The sequence below is a fragment of the Andrographis paniculata genome, unplaced genomic scaffold (assembly GCF_009805555.1).
Source record: "Andrographis paniculata isolate CXL003 unplaced genomic scaffold, ASM980555v1 Contig52END, whole genome shotgun sequence".
Taxonomy (NCBI): Eukaryota; Viridiplantae; Streptophyta; class Magnoliopsida; order Lamiales; family Acanthaceae; genus Andrographis; species Andrographis paniculata.
The window spans coordinates 6,521,673-6,545,634 of NW_026137587.1; the positions used below are offsets into that span (position 1 = coordinate 6,521,673).

The following is a 23,962-nucleotide window of genomic DNA, read 5'->3' on the forward strand; positions in this document are numbered from 1 at the left end:
AACACTTACGTTATCAAGAAAAAATTTCATATAAGAGAGGTTACTTTGGCAACTTCAAATACTAGATTTTCACCGTCAAAACGCAGCAAACATTATTAATGAGTTTCCAATTCTGATGGTTGAAATATTTGCAATATAGGCAAAAATTAATTTCTGAAGATGCATACATCAATTTCATAAACAATATATTTCAAAATATTCATGATAAATTAACAAACACACAAACATGAATATGCGTGTATTTAATACATAAATTAATCAATATAATAAATGAATGAATATATAAATTTCCATGCTATACTTAAATTTTGTATCATGAATCTTTATCTATATATTAGAATATATTTGCCAATAATAATAGATACAAATAAATTAAATAAAAATAAAATAAAATATATTGGCACGGAAATCAAATCAACCAATTATGTATATATGTACAGATTTCTAACGAAGATTACTAATATGTACACGGATTCCAAGGCATTCAATTATGTACACGGATTCCAAGATCAAGACACAATAATGTCACTGGGTGTGTATCTTAATTTGCATATTTGTGCAAATAGAGGAAATAGGTGAACAAATAATCAAATAGATGCCCAGATATGCTTGAAGATTTCACACAAAATCATTCGAATCAATTATTGTCGGACGGCGTCATCGAAAGCAACGAATTATTTCAGGAATGAATTTATTCTGATAGTTTCGAAAAAGAAATTCAAGTTTTCCCAAAATCGGAGTTGAATTATTTTGGGGATCAAATGCGATCCGATTAAACATGGATTAATTCAAGAAAACATCCAAATAGTTCAACTTGGCTCTGATACCAATTGTTGAATTTAAATGCCCGATCCTTTAAAGCGGAAGCGTACCTGATGAAGCCATATACAAATCTTGGGTGATTAAAGGTTTGGTCTTCCAAGATCAGAGAGCCGGCTTCTTTTCTGTCCTTGACGGGTGAGGAGCAGAAACTGCAGGGAGAATTAGATCTCTTTTACGGCGTGCTGATCATGGGGACCTAACCCTAGCCTATTTATAATAGGGCAAACATAATTGCAATTACAATTATGCCCTTAATTAATATTATTAATTTGTCACGTCACCAAAATAATAATATTATACGGGTAGCTGCACTTTCATTCCATAACAATCAAACCTATCAGTCAATAATTAATTATATTAATTAGATCACTTAAATAATAAGACTGAATAAAATAATGACTTTAACAACATATTCGATACACATATTTGATCCCAAATCCAACACATTTACTTTCTTGTTTAATTCTCTTCAATTACATATGACAGACAACTCAGAAACCCTAATCCAATATATATAGCTTACATCCCCTTTCATCTAACTTAATTCTTTTAGACCACCAACAGTAATTAACAAATATATATATACACATATATATAACAACAGTAGTAGTGATCAGTGAAGATAAAAATATGACATATATATATATATATATATGCAGACGTATTTAATTTGATTGATGATCTTCGGACTTCGTTGTAAAGTCCTAGGATATCAATATCAATGGGACCAGCTTGCTTTCTTGATCTCTCTCTCCCCCTCTTTCTTTCTCTCTCTCTCTAGATATATATATATAAGTGGCCAAACCAAACCAGGCAGGGAGCAACCTTGCTTTCTCTACGACAAATAAAATAAAATTAAAATTAATTTTAGTAATAAAAAAGAAAGTTAGGTAGGTAATTTGGAAAGCATGAGCTACTTGGGGGTGGGAATGAGTCCTGGCAACGTCCCCGTCTACCATGGCAGTGGCAGCCTCGTCGACCGGAGAGTCAGGCTGGCGGAGCTGCTGCTCAGGTGCGCCGTCATCGCCTTGGCCGTCGCCTCCGCCGCCCTCATCGGATCCGACACTCAGGTCAAGGAGATCTTCTCCGTTCAGAAACGCGCAAAATTCACCGACATGAAAGCCCTCATGTAAGTAATTCATTAATTATTCCAATTCCACTATCATTATGATGATCATGAATGAATTGATTGATTATTAATTAATATATATATATATATGCAGTTTGTTGGTGGTGAGCAATGGCGTGGCTGGTGCGTATTCAGCGGTTCAAGTAGTGAGATGTGTTATGAGCATGGTGAAGGGAACTGTCCTCTTCAGCAAACCTCTCGCCTGGGCCATTTTCTCCGCCGACCAGGTCCTTTCAATTTCAATTCATAATTAAATACAGTATATCGATCTAAGCTTTTAATCATTATATATATATATATATTTGTGGTTAATTGATCATCATCCAGGCGGTGGCATACTTGACGGTGGCGGCGGTGGCGGCGGCGGCGCAGTCGGCGGTGTTTGCGAAGGTGGGGGAGGCTGATATGCAGTGGATGAAAATATGCGGTATGTACGCCAAGTTCTGCAATCAGGTTGGGGAAGGCATCGCCGGCGCCGTTCTGCTCAGCCTCGCCGCGGTGACGTTGTCCGGCGTCTCGGCCTTCAGCCTCTTCCGTTTGTATGGTGACTGTAAGAAGAAAATTTGGGGGAATAATGGCAAGTGAATTCCAGCTGGTCGTCGCCGGATCTCTCACTTAATTATATATATATATATATATATATATATGTTATGTATTGTACTAATAAAAAGGGTTGTGTTTTGTTTGTGTCGTATAATTATTATTAGTGAGTAATAAAATTAATGTATCTAGAGAAAGGAAGTATAAATATATAATAATTAACTATGGACTATATATGTGTTTCCTCATCAATAAAATAGTAGCTCAAATTTAACTTAGTTGTTATTTAATTTATTTTCTCTCTTTTTTTTTTATTTGGTCTGTGAAAACTTACTATTCTTATTTCCCCTTCCTATTACCATTAAGTATTAAAATTATATAAAGTACATAATTTTAATTAAAGCATAAACACAAAAATAAAAAAAAAAAAAAAAAAAAGCCCGGCTCTTATTCCAACAAGAAAAAGTAAAAAAAGTAAAGGCCGACTAAAAGCCCAAATAAAAAAGCATAGGCCGAGTTTAAGCCCAATTCTAAAATAAATGGGCTTCGAATCAGCCCAATTCTCAGCCGCAGTCTTATTCTCTGAGTCGACGTCATCGTCTTCTGCTCCTGCCGCAGATCTGCTGCAGCCGGTAGTCAGGTACATGTGCCATTCAACTTTACCTTTTTCCGTGTGATTCGGGAGTCCACTCAATTATATAATGAAATCATAATTAAACAATCGATTCGCCTTTCGATATCGTATCGTCGGAAGCAGCTCTGGTAATGATTCCGGCGGACCATGATCGGAATCCTCAACTGGTGGAGAACCGGTGGTTGGATTCATCAAGCAGGTAGGGTTTATCTTATTAAGCGGTTTCTTTTGACTTTTTGTTGAATGAAAAACCGGGCCATTAACCCGTCCGGTCCGGTCCAAGTGCGATACGCTGTCGTTTTATACACACGCCGACGTAGTGAATCATTTCCTGTCTCGCCTTCGCCGCCTCATCTGATGTTCCTAATTTCAAAGCCTATAATTGCCTCAGCACTTTTTAATTTTTCTGTGTAATTTTCCAAATCCAGAAACTTCAAATTTTGCACCTTGGATCGTAATTTCAGCTCCAAGTGCGGGAAACTATTCGTCGGGAGATTCTGTATCTGTATTTCCACGTATTGAAGCATACGCGTATATACGCTGAAGGGAAAGAACGATGGAGAAATTCTCGGCGACGCTAAGAATTGGTGACTTGAATGATTACATAGCACCTTCACAGGGTTGCGTGATCAAAACGGAGGTAAGGACTGAGTTCTAGGAATTTGTAGAATTTCGCGATTGTGCTTTCCGATTTCTGTTGATTTTGACTTGAAATTCGACTGTAATTTGTAGCGCTTCTTATTCGTTTCTTGCCATATGCTATGGTTCCGCAATGTTTACTTTGTGGTGGGATATTCAGATGTTAATTAACGAAATGAACAAGTTTGGGGACAGTGATTGGAAAATTTTACTTCCCTAGAAATTCATTATTTATCGTTTAACTGGTGTTTTGTTTGGTTCTACGGTTTTCATTTGTTGTTTTGATGTTTTATTATCGTTATGTAAGTAGTAATAGTTTGGCTGGATGTGTACAGAATGCAGGAAATGTAGGGAAAGTGAAGACCACTAGTAAAACAGTGCCGAATGAGCCTGTGAAGATCTCGCTGAAAGATTGCTTAGCTTGCAGGTAAATTAGTATTATTCAATGTGATAGGTTTGTATGTCTATAGACGCATGTATGAACTTCTCTGTGTGTGTGTGTGTGGGTTTGAGTGAGAGACCATGGAACCTGATTTGTTTTTCGATCACTAATTTGAAACTTTACATAATCATCTTTTATTGTGTGTGGTTAAATAAGAAATAGATTATTTGTTCGTTAGTAATAGTAATTATGGATAACTAGTCTTTTGTTTGGATCTTTGTGTGCCGGAGAGAGGAGGGAGGAAATAAATTAAGTATCCTGTAATATAGAATGGAAAATACAAACTCTTACATTTACAATTACTCATGCAGTGGGTGCATAACATCTGCAGAAACAGTTATGCTCGAGAAGCAGAGTTTAGATGAGTTTCTTTCAAATATCAATGAAGGAAAAGCTGTTATTGTCTCCCTCTCTCCCCAATCTAGAGCTTCTCTTGCTGCTCATTTTGGTCTTTCCAATCATCAGGTAGACAACACCATTACAAATGAACCAAATATGTATTGTAATACAACTTCAGTTTTATATTGTACCATGTTAAGTGGATATATTGTGCATTCTTTGACTTTGGCCGTGTGTTTTTGATGTTACAACATCTTTACTGGGTGTTTCAGGTCTTCGCAAAACTCACAGCATTATTAAAATCACTAGGTGTGATATCAGTCTTTGATACCAGCTGCAGTCGAGATTTAACACTCATTGAATCTTGTAATGAATTCATTGCACGCTATAAACAGAGCAAGTTAAATGATGATGAGAAATCAAAATCATCCATTCCTGTGATTTCATCTTCATGTCCAGGTATGCAACTTATTTAAATTTGTAGTAACCAATAGAATATATTTGGTAGGCACAGAGTTTTGTTTAGATAAAATCTCTCCTATTCTTCATAGTTTCATCTACTGCATGTTTTTATATAGATGATATTTTTCATGCTTACATCTGACTCCTCTCCTGTATACATTGCTGCAGGTTGGATTTGTTATGCAGAAAAAACTCTTGGTTCTTATATTCTCCCATATATTTCATCTGTGAAAAGTCCTCAACAAGCAATTGGAACTGCTATTAAGAAACATCTTTGCCAGAAACTACATTTGCGGTAATTGTTTTTTTCATTGATTTTGAGTTAATACCCCTATGATGAGAACTACCAGAAGACACCCTTAGGTGGATATAATTAGTGGCATATGCTGCATCAAGTTGTTAGGAAATTTGAACCGTCTAGTGCCTAAGAAACTATTAGGAACAGATGCTAGTCAGTTATAGTGCTTTTTGAATTAGTCAGTAAGTACATCAATGGCCTGTGGATTAAGGGAGGATTTGTTAAGATTTTGATGTTAAATTTTTCTTCAGGCCAGCAGACATATATCATGTTACTGTAATGCCATGTTATGACAAGAAGCTTGAAGCTGCACGAGATGACTTTGTCTTTCAAACAGATACAGATGGTGAAAGAGTCACAGAGGTAGACTCAGTATTAACCACTGGAGAAGTTCTAGATTTAATTCAGGTAATTTATAAATTGATAAAATCCAAATGTTTATTCTGTTTGTAACTCCCTTCCGACTTTGTAATATCTTGAGAATATGTTGCAGTTAAAGTCCGTTGATTTTGCTGGTTTAGAAGAATCTCCGGTGGACAAACTGTAAGAACCTTTAAAATTGCAAAGTCATCGTTGTATTGAATATACTTGCTCAGGACTAATGTATTGTTTTCATACTTCTCATAGATTGTCAAATGTTGACGAAGAAGGCCATCTATTCGGTGTTCGTGGAAGTTCCGGTGGATATGCCGACACTATATTCCGATATGCAGCAAAAGTACTTTTTGGAAAGGAAATTGAAGGTCCTCTTGAGTATAAGACTATAAAAAACGCGGATCTTCGTGAAGTGACTCTTGAAGTAAGTCTGGCTTGTCTTGCTAGACAATTGACATTGGGACTTTTAAGTGCTTTACTGCTATCTTGGCACAGTGCTAACATTGCATAATTAGCTTCATATTTGTATTTTTCTTGGGAGGTTCTAATTAATAATTTCTGCATCATGCTATTCAGGTAGATGGCCAAATTGTGTTGAGATTTGCTCTATGTTATGGATTCAGGAACCTCCGCAACATTGTTATGAAAATTAAAAGTAAGAAGTGCGAGTACCATTTCGTTGAGATCATGGCTTGCCCTTCAGGTAGCACATAACCCTATTGTAGTTCTCATGCAAATTCCTTTGTTATATGCTTGTTGCTTTACAAGATTCATTTTGACTTTGGTATGTTTGCCATCTTTAACAGGGTGCCTAAATGGTGGGGGTCAGATCAAGCCTAAGCCAGGGCAATCAGCAAAAGATTTGATCCAGTTGTTAGAAACAACTTACGCAGAGAATGTAAGCCCACTTCAACTAGATTTTTCTTGAAAGAATATGCTTTCTCAACAATTCCTGTTCCCTAATTGTGCCTTGAATGGTTTTTCAACGAATAATAATGAACTAAATGGAAAAGTAATTCTAATGCCTTTATAAACTCGTAGTTGATACTATGTATGGTCTTTCCACCTTTCATATCATAGTATTTGTGTTGTCGATTTCCTAATCTCCTAATTCCTGCAGTTACTCAAGGCTACTATTTTTGTAGGTTTTGGTTGCTGATCCTTTCAAAAATCCTCGTATCAAAAGGCTATATGATGAATGGCTTGGGGAACCTGGTTCTGAGACGGCAAAGAGACATCTGCACACCGAATACCACCCTATTGTCAAAAGCTTGACCTCCGAGTTTCAGAATTGGTGAGAAATGCTTCGGTGAGAGTTTTAACTATACTCTTATATTCCATAAGTTCGCCTCTGCATTAGGTGTGGTATAGTTTGATCCCGACACTGTGGATATCAAAATTCTCCGTATCTCTTATTGGTAGGCAGGTGGTATATTCTATAGCGAACCAGTTTTGGTAGGAAATGTTACTGTATAGGCTAATGTTTGGTGCTTCACATGATTATTTAGAACAGATCTATTGTTTACCAAGCTTTACTGTGTATTGCCATCTTTCGACAAGCATATGACATGCTTGTAAGGCCTTGTTTATCACTTTTCCTACTAAACTATCGAGTGTATGAAATCTAAAATTCATCTCAATACAAATGAAAGCTACATTTATCATATTTAAACTATGTTCTTGTAAAAACTTCTCAGCAGCCACTTTGCAAGCATAATGCTATAAAATTCCCATGAGTTGTTTTGTGTAGACAGGAAGATGATCCAAGAAAACTCTTATCGACTGTGTATACAGGCTATGTTACTTCGATTCGATCTACCCTCCCCAGGGGGAATCGCAGTCATCAAACTGCTGCAAGAATCAGTTTGTTAGAATGCAAGAAAATTCCCATGTGATTTTCGAAGAGTTATATGTACCAACCAGGGAAGAAGAAGACTTTGTGGTGTAAGGAGTGAGACAGGGATTCAAATCCTTGACAAGCATTTCATCCTCTGGAGTAGTGTAATAATCTCCTCCAGAGCAGAATTCCTGATCCAATTCGAGTTACGGCACATATCCAACTGGCCACGGGTATACAAGAAGACAACAACAGTTAAAGAATGTTCTTACCAGAGAATCAGCTCCATCATCAACCCGATAACAAGAGGCCGAGGTGGTCGAATCAGTCCCCCAATCTTGATCCATGGATATCCCTCTCCCATAGCATTTTCTTGCCTTCACCTGTCCACGCAAAAAACATTTCTTGCCTTAAAAAATCTTATCTTTTCAGACATGGATTAAGAAAAAGCAAAAGCAAAAGCTCCGATTACCTCGGCAAGATCATCGGCGAGGCAGCGCAATTGTCCAGTGAGTGAAGTGACCTGTTTTTGGAGACTGGGAATGAGTTCTTTAGCCTGTTTCAATTCACAACCTTGCTTCACCACCATTATTTCTAGATCGTGTGAATTCGATGCACTCTTTAAAGACTTAATCTCTTCCCTTTGCTTCAAGCACAAATCCTTCAGTTTCTCAACCTAATAAATTGCTTCATATTACATAACTCTGACAAACCAGTAAAATTTCAACATGCTAAATTCAGAGGTACCTCAGTGATCTTCTGCTCCAGCAGCAATTTCAGTTGAAAAATCAACTCCTCTTGCTCCTTGTTCTTACTCAGAAGCTCCCTCTCACTCCTCAGCACCATCCCCAATGTTCTGGTATTCGATTTCACCTCCGTTAACGCCTTCTTCGTACTCTGCTCCTCTTTTTTCGAATTGGCAAATTTCTTTTGCAGACCACCGCCAAATTCAGCCCCCTTTCTCACCGCCTTCTTCAAATCCTCCCCAAAAATATCCGCCAATTTAGGGTTCCTGCTCGCCATTCTGCTGTCCACGAACTTCTTCACCGTGAATCCGAGGTTGATTTTCCCGTACCCGTTCTTCGTGCTAAGGTCTCCCGCCGCCGTGAATTCGGAGGATGATGAGGCGTCCGCTTCCTCGGCGGCGGCGTATCGAGTCTCAGGCCTGATTGAAGAAGCCATTTCACGATTAGAAAAACAAAATTTGGCGCAATCTGAATCTCGACAGTTGTTGCAATTTGGGGGAATTGATCGCCGATTTGAAGGTTAGGGTTTATCTGAATTCAAATTGCTTTTTTTTCCGCGGCAATGCGTGATGAGGATCGAAGGCAATGGTTTTGATTTATATATATACTACTTGACTTGCTATTACTATTAAATATGATTAATTTGATATATATGGTAATTAATCAAATTTTATTGAATGCCTAATGAAAATCGATTTTTGTTTTTGACGGGTAAAAGACAAGATATGTAAAGTTAATAAATTGCTATTAAATGATGGAACGTTAATAATGGCAGCTTATAATATTTTGAATTTACTCCGGTCGTTGAATACCCAACGGTAATAATAAAATATGAATGAATTTTTTTTTATATAAAGTATTAGTAGTACTTTTTGTGAAATCTATTTATATGAAATATTTCTATTCAATTTTTTTTTTCATTTTAAAGTTTTTTTTTTTCAGAAAAAAAAAATAATAATAAAATCAGCTTCAGAAATATTGCTTAATTTTATTTTTTATTTTTTGATCGGTATCAAGATTTGCTTTTAATTGATCTTGTACTTCCTGATTTTATTCTTTTCCTGCAGCCAATTTACCATTTAAGAAATTTTACAAAAATTATTTACCTTAATTCATAGATTTTGATTATTCCTACATTAAACTTTTTCAAAAAATTAAAATTAAAATTATAGAGATTCTATGTAAGTAGTGGATAAGTTATTCAAAGTTTGTAACACTTTGATAAGTCACAATGATTATTTTTACCTTAGAATTTCTATAAAAAAATTATGAAATCCTTTTTACAAAACATCATAAGGAATCAATCACTGATACAAAGACTCAATACTTAAGTGTACTTATAATGTAATTCATCTTGTTCACATTCATAGACAGTAATTTCTGGAGAACTTCTGCCATATACAATTTCATCAATCAGATGCTTTTACTAATACAATCGCATCCAAAAAGATATACCTAAAGTCCTCCTCCTTGTGGAATTTAATGTGATCTAAACTAACCTTAACTAAAGTAAAATATAGGACTCAAACTCTTTGCGCCTCCAAATCTTGACTGTCATATATGGTTCATCTAGTGTAACTTATCTCGTCGGGTCTAGTTTGTAGGCTATTAGGCTCGACCGGAGGTTTACCCAGAGCGTATCTTCGGGCAACGGCTCTAAAATTCGGGGATTGTAACCAAAGAGGGTCTCCATTTCTGGACACTCATTTGGCTTCTCATCAGCACCCTCCTCAGCTGCTTCTTGCTCATCACTATCTTGATCATCTTCCCCCGCCGCCGACCACCGATCAGTCCACTCATTTCTTCCGACTCCGCCACCTCCCATGGCTTCTTACCTTCCATCCTGCCCGTGTCTGCCGGGCAGTCTTTGTAATATGCAGCAGCTCTAATGCAGTTTCCCATTTCGAATGCACTCACTTGGAATGGATTGCTTCACCTTCACCTACATATAGACATTGATACATACATACATATATATATATATGTGTGTGTGTGTGCGTGTGTCCATTGTTGTCCAGTCCAGGCAAAGTCAGCAAACGTGCAGGCAACATTGTTACAATGGAGATTAGGAGCTGACTAATGAGCTGTTTCTATGATAAATAATGTTAAAACAGTCAACCTCTTCCACATTCAATGATAATGTTTTCAATATGCAGAGACGTTGAAACTCCAAGGTCAGCTTCTTATAATAATACTACTACTACACTTTGTCAACCTCTTTTTATATATATATATATATAGCTGCAGCACATGAACTATTGACATACTAACAGCCGTGCACATGATGATCATATGTAATAAAGATAATGTTTGACTTACTTTCCTGTTTCTGGCTCTCCGACGATATTCAGACATGCATATTGCAGTGTAGTAGCAAGCAAAAACTCATATGTCATTTGCTGTTAACAAAGAGTCCTTTAAATTCATTAGATTATATTTAAAACAGCACACCACATGCGGACAAAATCCCGACAAAATTTCCTCAAAATAGCAGAGAATTGAGAAAAGCGTGTCCATACCAGTCGAGCAGAAGGACCGAATGAAAATGCCGGCAGTTTCAAGCGTTTGTTCGATTATGCAGAAGCTACATCATTCTGAGTACGTCTCGACTCCAGCCATGACAGTGCAGCCACCTTGGTCGTCAAAAACCACCCAGCTTTGTCGGGCGCCTCATGAAACGGAGCATTCAATTCCTTCAGATGAGACTCGAACACACCCGCCAACCCTTTCTCGGAGAATTTATGCTTCCCATGTCCTGTGTTGATCCCGAGTAAAGACGGCATTTCCTCATCGTCTTCAACCGCTTTCGTTAAATCGTTTATCCACACATGCAGTGCAGTCAAGGCGGCTCCAAGAGAGAGGCTCTTCACGTGCAACGACCATTGCGTCGGAGTTCTTGACATTACGTCGGTATATATTCCGAGTTCAACGGCGAGGCCTAACAACACACACGCCCTCTCCATCTGGTTCTGATTAATGCAAAGATCGATCAAACAATTGCAATAAGCCCTTTTCACATCCGCGCCAATCGACTCCAACAGCTCACAAGCCTCTTTCTTAAAGAACTCACCTTCGAAGTTTTCCCCTTGAACGATTAGCTTCACGACGTAACAAAGCTTAGGATTTCCCTTCTCGACGCACACCATCACCTTCTCGAGATCTTCCGCCGGCGCCTGCGTCATCACGCTGAGAAGACAACCCAATAACCAGTCATCAGGACTTATTCCCAACTCCAACACCCGATCGAACGTCTTCACCACATCGTCATTCCGACCGGCTTTCCCATAGCATTGCATGATCGACGTCAAAACAAAAATGTTAGGCTCATAACCGGCAGCTAGCATTTCAGTCAACGCACTCTCCGCCTCCTCCACTTGTCCGCCGCAAGAAAAAATCGTGATTAACGACGCATACGTCCAAGCATCCGGCAAGCACTTCCCCGAACTCTTCATCTCCGAAAAAATCGCCAAAGCTTCGTCAGTGTATCCCACATCAGCACACGTCGACAAAAGCGAATTATACAAGAGAACATTCAACTCCAACCCCTTCTCCTTCATAGTTCTATACACAGCCATTGCATCTTCCCCGTATCGAGCCCGACAATACGCTCTAAGCAATGCAGCATAAGTACCCCAAGTCGGCTCGATCCCGCAATTAAGCATATCCCTATATACATTCTTCGCCTGCCATGGCCTTTTCGCTCTTCCCATCGCATCCAACAGAGAGTTATACAGAGTAGCATTACGTCTCACCCGTAAAGCCTTCATCTCCTCATACAAATTCAAGCATCCATCAAAGTTCCCCGACGAACCGTAAATTCTAATCAATGTGGAAAAAGTTGCGGCGTCTAGCCGCCATTTCTCACTCCTTGCTCGATCATACAAACTCAAAGCAACATCGACATTCCCGAGCCTCCCGTATACATCTATCATCACCGAGCAAGTAACCTGATCAGGTTCACATCCAAATGACGGCATCTTCTCGAACCATTCGACTGCCTTCTCCGGCAACGACATTAACCTAGCGCAGCTTATAATCGTGGAGAATGTAACATTATCTGGATTAACTCCTCTTTCAATCATATCATTGAATAACTTCTCTGCTCCATCTAAATCCTTGCACTTCCTAAATATTTTCAATGTCACATTATACAGTAGAACTTCCTTCACCTTCTTCAGCTTCTTCATGAAATAATCGAGCACTAAAAGGCCAGTTTCAGCATTCGACATATTGTTCAAAACAGACATTGCATCCTGTTCTACTACTTTATTCCCAAGACTATCCAATACAATCGAAATATCCTCTACTACCGCTCTGCAATTATCTAAAGATTCCGCTATTTTCACCAACGAAGCGTACCTGGAGTCGTACGATTTTTTCCGTAGCATCGACGCCCTGGGGCTCCTCGGATTCACCCATATGTAACGCTTCGATGAAGCCGTAGTATTTTCCCGGGGAGATTTAGATTCTTCTGAGACGCTACTGAGAGATAATTCTTGTAACGACAATTTGGGGGAGGAGGAGTTACGAAACGAGGGTTTTGCGGAGGAATACCTTGGAGCGAATTTTAGGTCAATATTAATTCCAAAGTGGCAGGAATTCGAAGGAGGGGTAAGAAAATTGCAGAAGATACGATATTCGTTTGACCGCAAGGATGCCGGCGTGGCGCAGAGGTTGAGCGCCATGGCTGCTCCGCCGCTGGCTACTAAAGGTTCAAGGAAGAGTGAGCGATGGCCCTTATCTCTGATATTGGGGGTTTAAGACTGAATTTACCTAAATGACCTCACTCTTTCGTGTGGGCGAAATTTTTTTGGTTAATCATTATTTAAAATAAATGTTACTACTAATCAATAATATAATAATAATAATAGTGGATGACTTGTGGTATGGGCCAAATTGAATTGGACTAGGCCCACTATAATTGGGTTGACAAAGCTACAATTCTCTGTTACCCACGCTACTTAAACCAGAGTGCTTTATAATTGATGTATCTCAACCCAAAGCTAAAAGGGGTATTTTATATTACAATAAAATTATGTAATAATATAATAATATATAATTAATTTTTAACTGTCAGCATTGAACCCATGCTAATATGTTCATATAAATGACACTTAAATGGATCATGACTTAGTAGAATATTTAAGTTTGATGTATATGAACTTGAGATGACAATGCAAGATACCCTTTGTTATGTATGATTTGTTTGGTGTTCATATTTCCGGTTGTTACAAAGTCGATATCCGTCTATACATAGCCGTATTGGCTATTTGGTAGCCAATGAGCAATCTTGGATAGTGACTATTAATCGTCGTAAATTAAATTGTTTGTCGAAAATACGAATAATTACCAAAGAACAACTTTTTAAACTTGGACGTTTCCATCTCCTTCCATTGATACATTTATGGTGATACGATTGCCCGGATTGCAAATATATTTATTTGTTTATTTATTTTCTAATATAATAAAAATGTCTTTAATAATTAGATGCATATGCCCACCCTATATTGACCCGTTGGCACCCTAATATTTAATGTGCAAGTGCAACATTGTAATTTCATTGGGTATCATATATCATAGTCATAGTCATAGTCATAGATGAGGTGGTCCCATTATTATTATCTGGCTAATGTACCAACATCCCTCCATATTGCGCAATTTGCCAAACACATCTGCAATCTCCTCGATACGGAAAATTCAATTACACATAATCATAAAATATATGTGTTGAATTTGTTGTAAAAATTATTACGAAAAAACAATGGGTTTGATACTATAAAGAAATTTAAATATTTTTAATTCATGTTCCCATCCCTTTTAAATTTAAGATTCATATTCTAGTAGCACATAGAAGAACAAAGTTTTCCTAGATTATAAAAAATAATAACAATTAACGTTCTTTGCATAACCATTACTCTATAACTTGATTCCCCTCGTTCAATTTTGTAATCTCCACAGATAAACGAAGACTAATTGAGTAAACACCAGCAAATTCAATAAATTTAGAATTACATTAGAAATTATAGCTATTCTTTTTTTTTTAAAAAAAAAAGTGACTCTTTACAATGGTCAATTCATCAGAAATGACCTTTTTTCAAATGAAAGCAATGGAGCAAGCCAAAGAGCAGTTTCTTAAAAGTAAGAATTGTAACAAAGAAAAAAGGAAAAAAAAAAGTTGTGACTATATTGCAACACCTTTCTATTCGTACAACATAATACAAGAAGAAATTAATATTCATAAAAAGCTTTGAAACACCCCAATGTGGCACTACCCCTCACCGACACTATCATTTCCATTATTTTAATCTATTATATCATCAATAATTTTATTTTTAATTCCACTTTAATATTTATTATTATTATTGTTATTAAAATATAATTCGTTTTCTTTTTATGTGGCAGACCTTCACATTATGAAGCAGCCTTGAGGGTTTTCTTCGCTGAAGTAGCAATCGGATCTGATGGGTTGCCCGACCCGACCATACCCATACCCATATCCGGGAGCAGGCCCGTATCCTGTGCTAGCCCCGTACCCGTAATACCCATCATAAGACGGCTGCGGTTGAGGAGGGGGGAACCCGTACCCGTGGTAATAGGGGCCGGATCCGTAGGCATCGTAACTCGGTCCGAGGTACGGGAAAACCGACGGAACTCCATTAACCGGAACCGGGTCGGGTCCCTTCGCTGCGGCGGCGACCGGAACCGGCGCCGGCTTCGCGGCCGGTTCCAGTATTTTCGCCGGATCCATTTTTGGCGCATCCTTTGGCTTTTCTGCCGGCGGTGCTCCGTCGGATTTCGGCTTATCGGCTTTACCATTGGATTTCGGCTTTTCCGGATTTTCGATTATGGTGACCTTTTTTTCAGTCTCCTTTGGCTTCTCGGCGACTACTTTAGGTTTCTCTGGTTCCTTAGGCTTCGACGGCTCCTTCGGCGGCTCCTTTGGCTTGTCAGCGTCCTTTTTCTTCTCAGGCTCCTTCGGTTTGGCGGAATCCTTGATGTCAATGCCCTTGATGACCTTGCCGGCCTTGCTGCACAGTTTGTCGCGAATTTTCTCCGGACTGCAACACACGACGATGATGCTCACCGTGTTGTTCTTTTCGTCGAACACCTGGTCTCTAATTTCTCTTGTCCCGAATTTTTTAGCGTCACATGAACAATTCATCAAAACTCAGTTATGTTTCACAAAAATGCTCAGCAATTACAACCAAAAAAATGAAGAAACAAGCGGAATCGAAAGTGTGAGAATGTTGAGATTAAATGTGGAGCAGAACGTCCGGTGATATTGATTGAAAACAATTATAAATTCACTGAACAGTGGTGCGATGAACGCATAAGAAAATGTATCAGGTAACACAGTTTAGAGACACTCACGGGGAAACTTGCAGAGAGTTTTTTTGATCTTCTTGTAGCAGCAATAGCACTGAAGATCAACCTTGAGCACCATAGGAGTCACCTGATTCACGGAACGCACAATGGAAAAATTAAATCTACCTCCATCCAAAACATCAAAATTCTTCACCTCGCAACCTCGAAAACACGAAGAACTACACAGATCTCCCCAAAAATCAAACTCAAGCAATGGAGATCAATTCAAACCACAACAAACCAACACACATCACCTTCTCAACCGCCACTACCAACAGAGTACACAAACCGCTCAACCAACACACAAAATCAGCTCCAAATGCACATTACAATTACCTTCTCAGTCGCCATGGGCAAAACAGAATGCAGCAACCACAAATCCGTCAATTATCTCGAAGCCGCCTCTAGAGAGAGAAAAACAAAAACACGCGCACACACACACAGAGCGTTAACTAAGAATTGTGATAGATATCAACTTTGTAGCCTTACAAAAACAGGAAAATGAAGTGAGATGAGATAATCACAATTGGTGGAGTGCGAATTGCGGACCAATTACTCAGTTGTCTGCATGTGCTGGCCTTGATTGACACAACTCACCTTCCAATATTCCTCCTACTGACTCAACACAGTCTCTCCATCCATTCATTCATTCATACGCAAGCAAGCAACCAAGGTGCATTTCCGCTACACATAGAAATACTTTTTTATACACTCACAATAAAAAACACACACATAACATACATATATATATATGGAGAATATTAATAAGGCCTTGTTTGTTGAGCTGACATTATACAAGGTGAGCCCCACATGCCACATGGGTAGCAGCCAAACACGGCTTACGTTCTTTTCGGTGGTTGCGGGAGGTCCCTGGAGTACGTGTCCAGATTAAGCAACCAATGCTGTAGATTCATTTGGGAATAACGACTCCTGGGTCCTCCTACCAAATAAATGAAAAAGGATCAAATTAAATAATTATAAAATTAATTTTTAATCAATATATATATACATATATATGCATGTGTGTGTGTGTGATTATTGCAACAGTTTTAGGCAAAAATAAAAAACCCAAATGCCTGTTGATTCACAGACACCACACAATGAAGAAATTTCGAGATCTTCAATCATGTAGGCCATTTTTTTCTAAAAGTACACTAAAATGTTATTGAATTATCTTAATTATTAAATTAAGCACATACACACAAAAAGGCACCATTAAATTAATTATAACCACATAACATAGGGGCACATCATTTATCTGATTTATATGAAATTAGATAAAAATGAAATTGAGCCCACAAGCAAAGTAAAAGTAGAGATAAAAAGGGGTTTGGTTTCAAGTGCAAAATTATGTGAAGAAAGAAGAAAAGAGCAAATTGACAATTGGGTATTATTGTTTGCACCTAACAAAGTCACTTTTTCAACAGCCACCATTTTGTGTGGCCTAAGGAGAATAAGTGGACTCCAATTTGGAATCCGAGGAACAAATTTTTTTATTTTTTATTTGTAAAAAAAAAATTATTTCATTCCCACTAGGTCCAAAATTGTATCTTAGATAATATTTATCTTATTAATTTCGTATATATGATGTTAATCGATATATTGCTGCATATACTATTTTAGTGTATATAAATATATTGGAATTGATTTCACTACTAATATATTGCAAATACTATTTTAGTGTATGTTTGGGCATGTTCTAAAGTCTTTTTCACGTGTCTCTAAATTTATTCTTATTATAGAAAGTAGGACATCTTAATTTGAGACTTATCACCTAAATTACAACCATTGGTAACTCAAGAGTTGATGTGTCTTCAAAGTTCAAGATTAATAGAGTGAAATACATATATAAGGCTAAATTTAATTTATTTGTTATGAGATATCACATAATTATTATTTTACTTACATATAAATAACATCATTTAGAGTATATAATATTTTACAATCCAAAACATTTGCAAATATCTTCTAAACATCTTTCAAACTCCAACATTAAAAAAAAAAAAAAAAAAAAAAAAAAAAAAAAAAAAATTCAAATTAAAAAATTTTAGAACAAAAATAACTTCCAAAATCATGTGTAAACAGAATTACAGAACCATAGATTTATATCTTAGGATAGATGTGTATATATATAATTAAGTTTTGTAATAATTTAGAATACTTGTATAATATAAAAGGCCAACATAGTAATTTACAAAAATTACAGCTAATTCACTTATTTATTTTCACATCAATTACTACAAGCTAAATCACAATTTTCACTTTTTTTTTCTTTTTCTTTTTTCTTTTTATATCAAATATTTGAGTTAATGGTGCATGGGTAGTGTGGGTCCCGCCGGAGAACCTCCGGCGCATAGGGCGGTTTCCGATTTGACAGCGGCACCGACCTTAAGGGGATTTTGTTTGTGAAATTAATGTTGACGAATAGACCAATGTACTCGGCTGTATTTACATATATGCTTATGAAATAATTAATATACCGCGGTCTCATAATTAGGTATTCAATTAATTTTGACGTTTAGTTTTAAAAATATTAGTATTATATTATTTCTAAAATAGAAATAAAATAAAAATAATTAAAATAATCTTATTAATACGGTGTGATATAAAAGTAATGATATTTGTGTAATATATTGTAAATTGTAAAGATATTTGTAACGTTAAGTAGATAATACAATTAAAAAATAAATAAATACTTTATTATGGGATAAATTGAAAAAATAAATATTTTATTATGAGATGGAAAGAGTACTGTTAATCAAAATTATATTTTATTTTTTAAATTTTTTATGAAATGTTAAATTTTCATCCTTCATCCATTTTTTTGTTTTTTTGTTTTTTTTTTTTTTCGAATTTAGAAAACTTGAAAAAGCAGCCTTCAATATGGGCCAGTGTCCCATCTAACTCCATTAAATAATTCAACCGCTTCAACACTCTTCATTATCCAATAATTTATTTTTGGCTTGAAAATGATATATTAAAGTTGGATAGAAACTAAAAAATAATATTATTATGTTCTTAAAATTTAATAGATAAAAAAAATATTAATATTACAGAGAATTTGAATCTATAACCTTAGACTCATAAGTTTACTCTCAATACCACCAAGCTAAAATAAAAACTTTAATTGGTATAAGGGATGGATGAAGTATTAGTTTTGCTATAATAAATAAATAGTTTTGAGTTGACAAATAAAAATGATAAAAATAATTATGCACAAATTTTATTATTTGAATTATTTTCTCTTCCACAGAATATCTCATCAAATATTATTTTAATACCAAATTCAAAATAATTTTTTTCCAACTCAACCAAAAAGATTATTTCAATATTACAGTTAGAGGCTGAGTCAGCAATTGGCCAAATGGTCAAAGGGAAACTAAACACCAACAATAAAGACAGAACATATCATGCAACTATATATATATATATATATATATCAAAGAAGCAACAATTCACCTGAGAGGTTCGCGAAAGATTTCGGAGGAGCAAGAGCTACCGATCGCGACTTTGGATGTTCCAATTGACTGGCGATCAGTTTCCGTAACTGTGATAAAGTTCACCTGTTATATGTTAACTGCTTAAATTCACACTTCTACTCTTCCGCAACTGATTCATCTGTCTGCTTGTTTGGCAGAAGGAAATGTGATGAGAAACGACGTCGTAGTAGTAGTAGAACAGAAGAAGAAAGACATTCGTACGGCAGGAGACTAGAAACATGCGAATGGCTGAAGGAGACGAGAAACAGCATCGCAGAACAGAGCAGACCACGAATGCCGTTCACAGCAAGGACTGCGACATTCGATTTCAAGGTATTTTCTCTAAATATGAACGAAGAATGAGTTGCGTTCAAGTTTCGAATGCACTGCAACTCGACCCCAACCAGAAGCTCAAAGATACATTCATTAGAGACATATATATGTATATATATACACACACACATCCAATTCTTCTGATAGACAAATATTTCCGGAAACTAAAATAGGATGCATTAGCAGGTGTAGTGTCTGTGGCAGGTTAAAGTGTTCTAGTGAACTTAAGGGCACAGAAACATTACGGAAAGGATCAATTGAAACCCTCTAATGGTTAAGACAAACACCAAGAATGAAGATAAGCGCGATGAAAACGAAAAAAAAGGTTAGAAAATCGTTGCAGCGGGTCTGAAAAGTGAATGGATGCCACTTAGTACCCTATAATTCTGCTTATCCTCCTCAAATTTTTGGATGAAAACACTAACAAATGCTCTCTAATGTGATCTATATTTCATCTGTCAAGAACATCATGTCTGCAAGTATGAGATGCACACTAACTAGAAATAGAAAGGTCAATAGTAAAAGGGCATCGATAATGAGCATGGAAAGATCAGTAAAAACAGACAGCAAATCAGTAAGACAAGCCCAATCATGATGCCAAGTATCACCAAAATCACCGCAAAGCGTTCCTTCTCTATGACGGGTTTCTCCCAAGTGTGCATAAGAGACTCAAGCAACAGTACCTTTGATGATTACATCTATAGAAAAAGTAAACTTGTTACCTCTGTATGGACTTGTAGAGCACCACTGTTACATATTTCGAAAGGAAGCGATGGGTGGAACCGAGTGCGACAACTGCCGGGCGGTTTTTATCTCTGTGCATGTAGAGATGGTTTAGGACAACGTGCTGAGGCCTCGAGTGAGGGGGTGGAATCTCCATGTTGGAAGATGGGGCATTGAGCAAAGTCATATTAAGATGAGGAGGAACCAATGGGGGCTCCTTTGCAAAGTCCTCTGGACCAAGTTGCAAGTTATTGTAGCTTGAATCTGGGGATTGAGGTGGTTCGAATCCGGAAATGCTGTTGGTATCCTCCGGAACATAGTCCTGCAGCACATAGTATTCGAATATTAGGCCTTTCTGCATACAAAACTTGCCAGTGATCCATCACCAACGAAAAAGATCCCAGACGTCTAGTGCTTCGATATTTTGACTGTAATTAACTCAGGTGCTACAGAAGAACCGACCCATGTAAGATAATCAAGATTCAAGAGAAATCTTTCCAATTAAAAAAAAAAAAAAAGGGTTCAAGAGAAATCAGGAAATGATTCTAACTCTAGTTGCCAGTTAGTAACATTTGGTCGAACTTAATTTCATCATAACAAATTGAAGTAGAAAATGCATCAAATACAGAAAAAAGAAACAATGCATGCCTACAACTAACAGCACAGAGAATAAAAATGCACAAATGTATGTATGTATATATATATTATCATTTAGCATATGTTACTTTAGTTCCTAATTAAACATTTTCAGGCAGGTAAGACTGCTAATACTTTATAACCTTTATACTATGAAGTCCAAAGTTTCATAAATTACATTTCCACTTTTAAAGACTGTTTGCCTGCAAATTTGGATAATACCCGAGTCTAGTTCACAACAACTCCGCAGAAGCAAAAAAAAATCAAAAACCGATAAACCTGGAGTAGACAGGTCGCGATTATTCTACGTAGAATTGAGTGAAATAGGCACCAACCATGAAAACAGTTCTCTCTGTGTTTAATATAACTTTATAAGAAAGTCGAGAATAATGCAATAACTGAACATGTCCAATTGAGGAGAAAGAAAACCGTTGGAAATAAAAGTAAGAGATGGGTGTACCTGTAAGTCTAATATGTTGTAACCATTTCCTGATTCATCTTGTTCCCAGGGTAGATCCGGGGTGTACCTCTTTTCCCCGTCAACAATAAATTTGTATTGATAAACTCCTGAAGGAAGTACTTTCATGATAGTGAAGTCCTTCCCCGACCTTTGCAAAGGCTTCCTGTACAAGTAGCCAAAAACAGAAACTTGAAATTGAAATTTGATTACAATTTTAGAACCAGAGAGAAATCGGGGCAGTGTAAGGCAGCAGACTAGCCTTGTTTTCCAATCATCCCATGACCCCTCAACCAGCACTTCGTTGCCACCATAGCTCCACGTTATCATAGTTGGAATGCAATGCTCATTGTACGAGTCTTCATAACCCGAGCCAGTCTGCATCCATGAAGGGTTGGGGATCTGCAGTTCGTCGGGTCTTTCTAATGGAGCCACTGGCATCTGAACCGAAGGTAGAGGATAGAATTTCAATCAGCCTTTCCGACTAATCTTAAATTCATGTTCTTTACACTTACATTCATTACAAACTAACACCACAGATATAGCAAAGATTCAGAAGTTTTTGAGCTTATCATCATAACCACATCTCTTTGCGAAATTTAACCAGCAGAGATAATCTAAAGACATAATCAAGCTGCCCTCCGAATCTGAGGGTTTTATGAACACACCAAAATCCAGAAAAAATAGATACAAAATTCAAGGGTACATATATATATAAATATATATATGAATACAGTGCCTGAAGAAATGAAACAATGACATAATCATCGGGGCAAAATATAATCATCATCAAAGTCATCAGATCTGCCCTAATTACTGAATGCTACAGTTTTCCATGCATATACCACACCAATGGCTATGAACAGAACATCAAAACAACGAAGTAACCCTAATTCCAATTGGTTTTAGAGAAGCATCCCGCCTTTATAGAATCTTATATCAAAGGAAACATGGAAATCGAGAAAATTACCAGAAGAGGAAGAAGAGGAATCAAAATTTCCGATAGTTTTAGCAAATTGGGGAAAAAGGACGAATTAACGCTACTGACCTGAGGTTTGAACATCAGAGGAGATTGAGAAGCCCTAGGACTCGAGGGAGGCGAGGGCTCCACGAACTCACCGCTCGGGGCGCCGTCTCCGTCGGCCATGCTTACCTGAGAACCATCGCCGACGTCCACACCAGATTCGCCGGCGGCGGCGCCATCTTCCCTTCCATTAGCATTTCCCATTTTTCAGCAATCGAGTCCTACGAGAAATCTCTACTCAAAGATTCTCCGCAACATCTAATATGTTTTTTGTAGAAGCAAAGGAAATCAAAACAGAACAAAAACAAAGGCGACAACGAAAAGGAGTCTCGATTTACAAAGGCGTTGGGTAAATTAAAAAGGAAAAAACAAAAAATCATCCGCCTGATCAAGCACCCAAACCCTTTCCGGTCTCAGAATGAATCCCAAACCAGCCTAACATGGATTCTCGATTGCTGATTACTCGAAAGTGGGTGCGAATTATGAATGTAATCCTGTGAGTTTGGAACTATGGTGGTAAGTAAAAAGGGCCCAATCGTGTAGGGCTTAATGGGGGGATGCAGGTCACATCAACACCTCAATCACTACTCATCGCTTTGATAATTTCCCACTGTTAATCATACTTTCCAGACGCTTTCATTGGGATTTAGAAATTCGGAAATTTCCCATCGATCGAAATCCCTCTCTCTAGATCTTGGGTTGAGGAATCTTTAGAACCCTAATTCCCCTTTCTTTACTTGTCGTATCATTCATATATAGCTCGTTTAGTTTATATCGAAAAGAAAATTGAAATAAAATATCTATGAACTTTAACAAAATAAATAGAAAAATTATTAAAAAAATGAAAAATAATTAATACAAGCGACACTATATAAGTCACACTAATCAATCTTATGTTCCATAAAAAAATAAAATTAATTAATTTTATTATCATAATAGCTACAGAATAAACATAGTCGTATTATCTTGAACTCCTAAATTATTACAAAGCTGATTGAAGTTAAATTTTATAAACAGCCAACACTGTTCAATCTATATTCGCTACTGTAAAATCAAAATTAATTATTACAATTTATAATATTACCAAAATTAATTTTTCCGTTAATAAAATGAAAATGAGGTCCCAATTGTGCCAAATAACAAAAGTTGTTCTTTTGATATATTTGTGTTTATATTTAAATTTGTACATAAAATTGTTTTTTTTAAGTAAAAAATCATTATACTTTTGTGCTATTTTTTAATATAAAAAAATTAACAATTATTATTCATTTTTATTAAAATTCGTGTTCAATCAAATGAGAATACATTTACATAAAAAGAGAGAGTATTATTTTAAAAAGTATTAATATATTTTAATAAAACTTCCTAATAAAACCCAAAAAATATGAAAAAAAAAAAAAAAGAATCTCAAATATCTATTAATGAAAAAATAAATATAAAATATAAAAAAATCACACCCTAAGGTGGTATGCATTTTGAAATGATTATTGAATAGATGAAACACTTCTAAGCTTATAATTCATCATGATTGCTCTATAACTTGATACAATTATATGAATATACTACATATTAAATTACAATAATAGTATTATGCAACTCAACTTTATTGTAGCACGAGTAATGAGTAATTTCAATAAATACATATAAATATTTTATTACAGTATTTATCTTGGAGAGGCTAA

At 36.6% G+C, this 23,962-nt stretch overlaps 6 protein-coding genes across 12 annotated transcripts; 2 read left to right on the top strand and 4 right to left on the bottom strand.

Annotated features, from left to right (window-relative positions):
• The first annotated feature begins 1,617 nt into the window (after positions 1-1,617).
• On the top strand, positions 1,618-2,636 carry LOC127254605 (CASP-like protein 2B1). Its single transcript, XM_051279811.1, has 3 exons — positions 1,618-1,951; positions 2,046-2,178; positions 2,279-2,636. Exons 1-3 carry the CDS (start codon positions 1,731-1,733, stop codon positions 2,534-2,536), a joined length of 612 nt encoding a protein of 203 aa, XP_051135768.1. The 5' UTR covers positions 1,618-1,730; the 3' UTR covers positions 2,537-2,636.
• Positions 2,637-3,133: 497 nt separating this feature from the next.
• Positions 3,134-7,346, top strand: LOC127254006 (protein NAR1). Of its 3 annotated transcripts, none has more exons than XM_051278851.1 (12): positions 3,134-3,324; positions 3,554-3,765; positions 4,100-4,191; positions 4,518-4,671; positions 4,818-5,004; positions 5,176-5,302; positions 5,557-5,713; positions 5,799-5,848; positions 5,933-6,104; positions 6,257-6,383; positions 6,487-6,578; positions 6,826-7,346. In XM_051278851.1, the coding sequence occupies exons 2-12, from the start codon at positions 3,682-3,684 to the stop codon at positions 6,976-6,978; spliced, it is 1,395 nt and encodes a 464-aa protein (XP_051134808.1). In that variant the 5' UTR covers positions 3,134-3,324; positions 3,554-3,681; the 3' UTR covers positions 6,979-7,346. The 3 variants fall into 3 exon arrangements, with proteins under 3 accessions (XP_051134808.1, XP_051134809.1, XP_051134811.1); XM_051278852.1 differs by having other exon boundaries at positions 3,590-3,765; XM_051278854.1 differs by lacking the exon at positions 3,134-3,324 and having other exon boundaries at positions 3,748-3,765; positions 4,538-4,671.
• Positions 7,347-7,379: 33 nt separating this feature from the next.
• Positions 7,380-8,837, bottom strand: LOC127254007 (uncharacterized). 2 transcript variants are annotated; one of them, XM_051278856.1, is made up of 5 exons: positions 8,265-8,837; positions 7,990-8,193; positions 7,790-7,900; positions 7,601-7,708; positions 7,380-7,528 (listed from the first exon to the last, which is right to left on the bottom strand). In XM_051278856.1, exons 1-5 carry the CDS (start codon positions 8,697-8,699, stop codon positions 7,496-7,498), a joined length of 891 nt encoding a protein of 296 aa, XP_051134813.1. In that variant the 5' UTR covers positions 8,700-8,837; the 3' UTR covers positions 7,380-7,495. The 2 variants fall into 2 exon arrangements, with proteins under 2 accessions (XP_051134813.1, XP_051134812.1); XM_051278855.1 differs by having other exon boundaries at positions 7,404-7,531.
• A 678-nt stretch (positions 8,838-9,515) lies between these two features.
• On the bottom strand, positions 9,516-13,011 carry LOC127254005 (pentatricopeptide repeat-containing protein At4g16390, chloroplastic). Of its 2 annotated transcripts, none has more exons than XM_051278849.1 (2): positions 10,783-13,011; positions 9,516-10,662 (listed from the first exon to the last, which is right to left on the bottom strand). In XM_051278849.1, exon 1 carries the CDS (start codon positions 12,946-12,948, stop codon positions 10,837-10,839), a length of 2,112 nt encoding a protein of 703 aa, XP_051134806.1. In that variant the 5' UTR covers positions 12,949-13,011; the 3' UTR covers positions 9,516-10,662; positions 10,783-10,836. The 2 variants fall into 2 exon arrangements, with proteins under 2 accessions (XP_051134806.1, XP_051134807.1); XM_051278850.1 differs by having other exon boundaries at positions 9,516-10,678.
• A 1,414-nt stretch (positions 13,012-14,425) lies between these two features.
• On the bottom strand, positions 14,426-16,347 carry LOC127254285 (protein PYRICULARIA ORYZAE RESISTANCE 21). 3 transcript variants are annotated; one of them, XM_051279315.1, is made up of 4 exons: positions 16,178-16,347; positions 15,965-16,032; positions 15,635-15,716; positions 14,426-15,385 (listed from the first exon to the last, which is right to left on the bottom strand). In XM_051279315.1, exons 2-4 carry the CDS (start codon positions 15,977-15,979, stop codon positions 14,670-14,672), a joined length of 813 nt encoding a protein of 270 aa, XP_051135272.1. In that variant the 5' UTR covers positions 15,980-16,032; positions 16,178-16,347; the 3' UTR covers positions 14,426-14,669. The 3 variants fall into 3 exon arrangements, with proteins under 3 accessions (XP_051135272.1, XP_051135271.1, XP_051135273.1); XM_051279314.1 differs by having other exon boundaries at positions 16,153-16,347; XM_051279316.1 differs by having other exon boundaries at positions 16,226-16,345.
• Positions 16,348-19,976: 3,629 nt separating this feature from the next.
• On the bottom strand, positions 19,977-23,024 carry LOC127254284 (SNF1-related protein kinase regulatory subunit beta-2). Its single transcript, XM_051279313.1, has 4 exons — positions 22,305-23,024; positions 21,519-21,697; positions 21,260-21,422; positions 19,977-20,485 (listed from the first exon to the last, which is right to left on the bottom strand). Exons 1-4 carry the CDS (start codon positions 22,482-22,484, stop codon positions 20,159-20,161), a joined length of 849 nt encoding a protein of 282 aa, XP_051135270.1. The 5' UTR covers positions 22,485-23,024; the 3' UTR covers positions 19,977-20,158.
• Positions 23,025-23,962: the final 938 nt, after the last annotated feature.

What these genes read in the sequence shown, in the direction of transcription:
- LOC127254285 (XM_051279315.1), bottom strand. An exon ending in AACTCTCTGCAAGTTTCCCC is followed by an intron (nt 15,386 to 15,634) that starts GTGAGTGTCTCT and finishes TCGGGACAAGAG; the next exon opens with AAATTAGAGACCAGGTGTTC.
- LOC127254605 (XM_051279811.1), top strand. Translation starts at nt 1,731, where the DNA reads ATGAGCTACTTGGGGGTGGGAATGAGTCCTGGCAACGTCCCCGTCTAC. An exon ending in ACCGACATGAAAGCCCTCAT is followed by an intron (nt 1,952 to 2,045) that starts GTAAGTAATTCA and finishes ATATATATGCAG; the next exon opens with TTTGTTGGTGGTGAGCAATG. An exon ending in CCATTTTCTCCGCCGACCAG is followed by an intron (nt 2,179 to 2,278) that starts GTCCTTTCAATT and finishes ATCATCATCCAG; the next exon opens with GCGGTGGCATACTTGACGGT.
- LOC127254005 (XM_051278849.1), bottom strand. Translation starts at nt 12,948, where the DNA reads ATGGCGCTCAACCTCTGCGCCACGCCGGCATCCTTGCGGTCAAACGAA.
- LOC127254006 (XM_051278851.1), top strand. Translation starts at nt 3,682, where the DNA reads ATGGAGAAATTCTCGGCGACGCTAAGAATTGGTGACTTGAATGATTAC. An exon ending in AAAGATTGCTTAGCTTGCAG is followed by an intron (nt 4,192 to 4,517) that starts GTAAATTAGTAT and finishes TTACTCATGCAG; the next exon opens with TGGGTGCATAACATCTGCAG. An exon ending in TGCCAGAAACTACATTTGCG is followed by an intron (nt 5,303 to 5,556) that starts GTAATTGTTTTT and finishes ATTTTTCTTCAG; the next exon opens with GCCAGCAGACATATATCATG.
- LOC127254007 (XM_051278855.1), bottom strand. Translation starts at nt 8,699, where the DNA reads ATGGCTTCTTCAATCAGGCCTGAGACTCGATACGCCGCCGCCGAGGAA. An exon ending in TGGAGCAGAAGATCACTGAG is followed by an intron (nt 8,194 to 8,264) that starts GTACCTCTGAAT and finishes GCAATTTATTAG; the next exon opens with GTTGAGAAACTGAAGGATTT. An exon ending in CAAAGTCTTCTTCTTCCCTG is followed by an intron (nt 7,532 to 7,600) that starts GTTGGTACATAT and finishes TGATTCTTGCAG; the next exon opens with CAGTTTGATGACTGCGATTC.
- LOC127254284 (XM_051279313.1), bottom strand. Translation starts at nt 22,484, where the DNA reads ATGGGAAATGCTAATGGAAGGGAAGATGGCGCCGCCGCCGGCGAATCT. An exon ending in CTCTGATGTTCAAACCTCAG is followed by an intron (nt 21,698 to 22,304) that starts GTCAGTAGCGTT and finishes CCTTCGGTTCAG; the next exon opens with ATGCCAGTGGCTCCATTAGA. An exon ending in ACAACATATTAGACTTACAG is followed by an intron (nt 20,486 to 21,259) that starts GTACACCCATCT and finishes TATGTGCTGCAG; the next exon opens with GACTATGTTCCGGAGGATAC.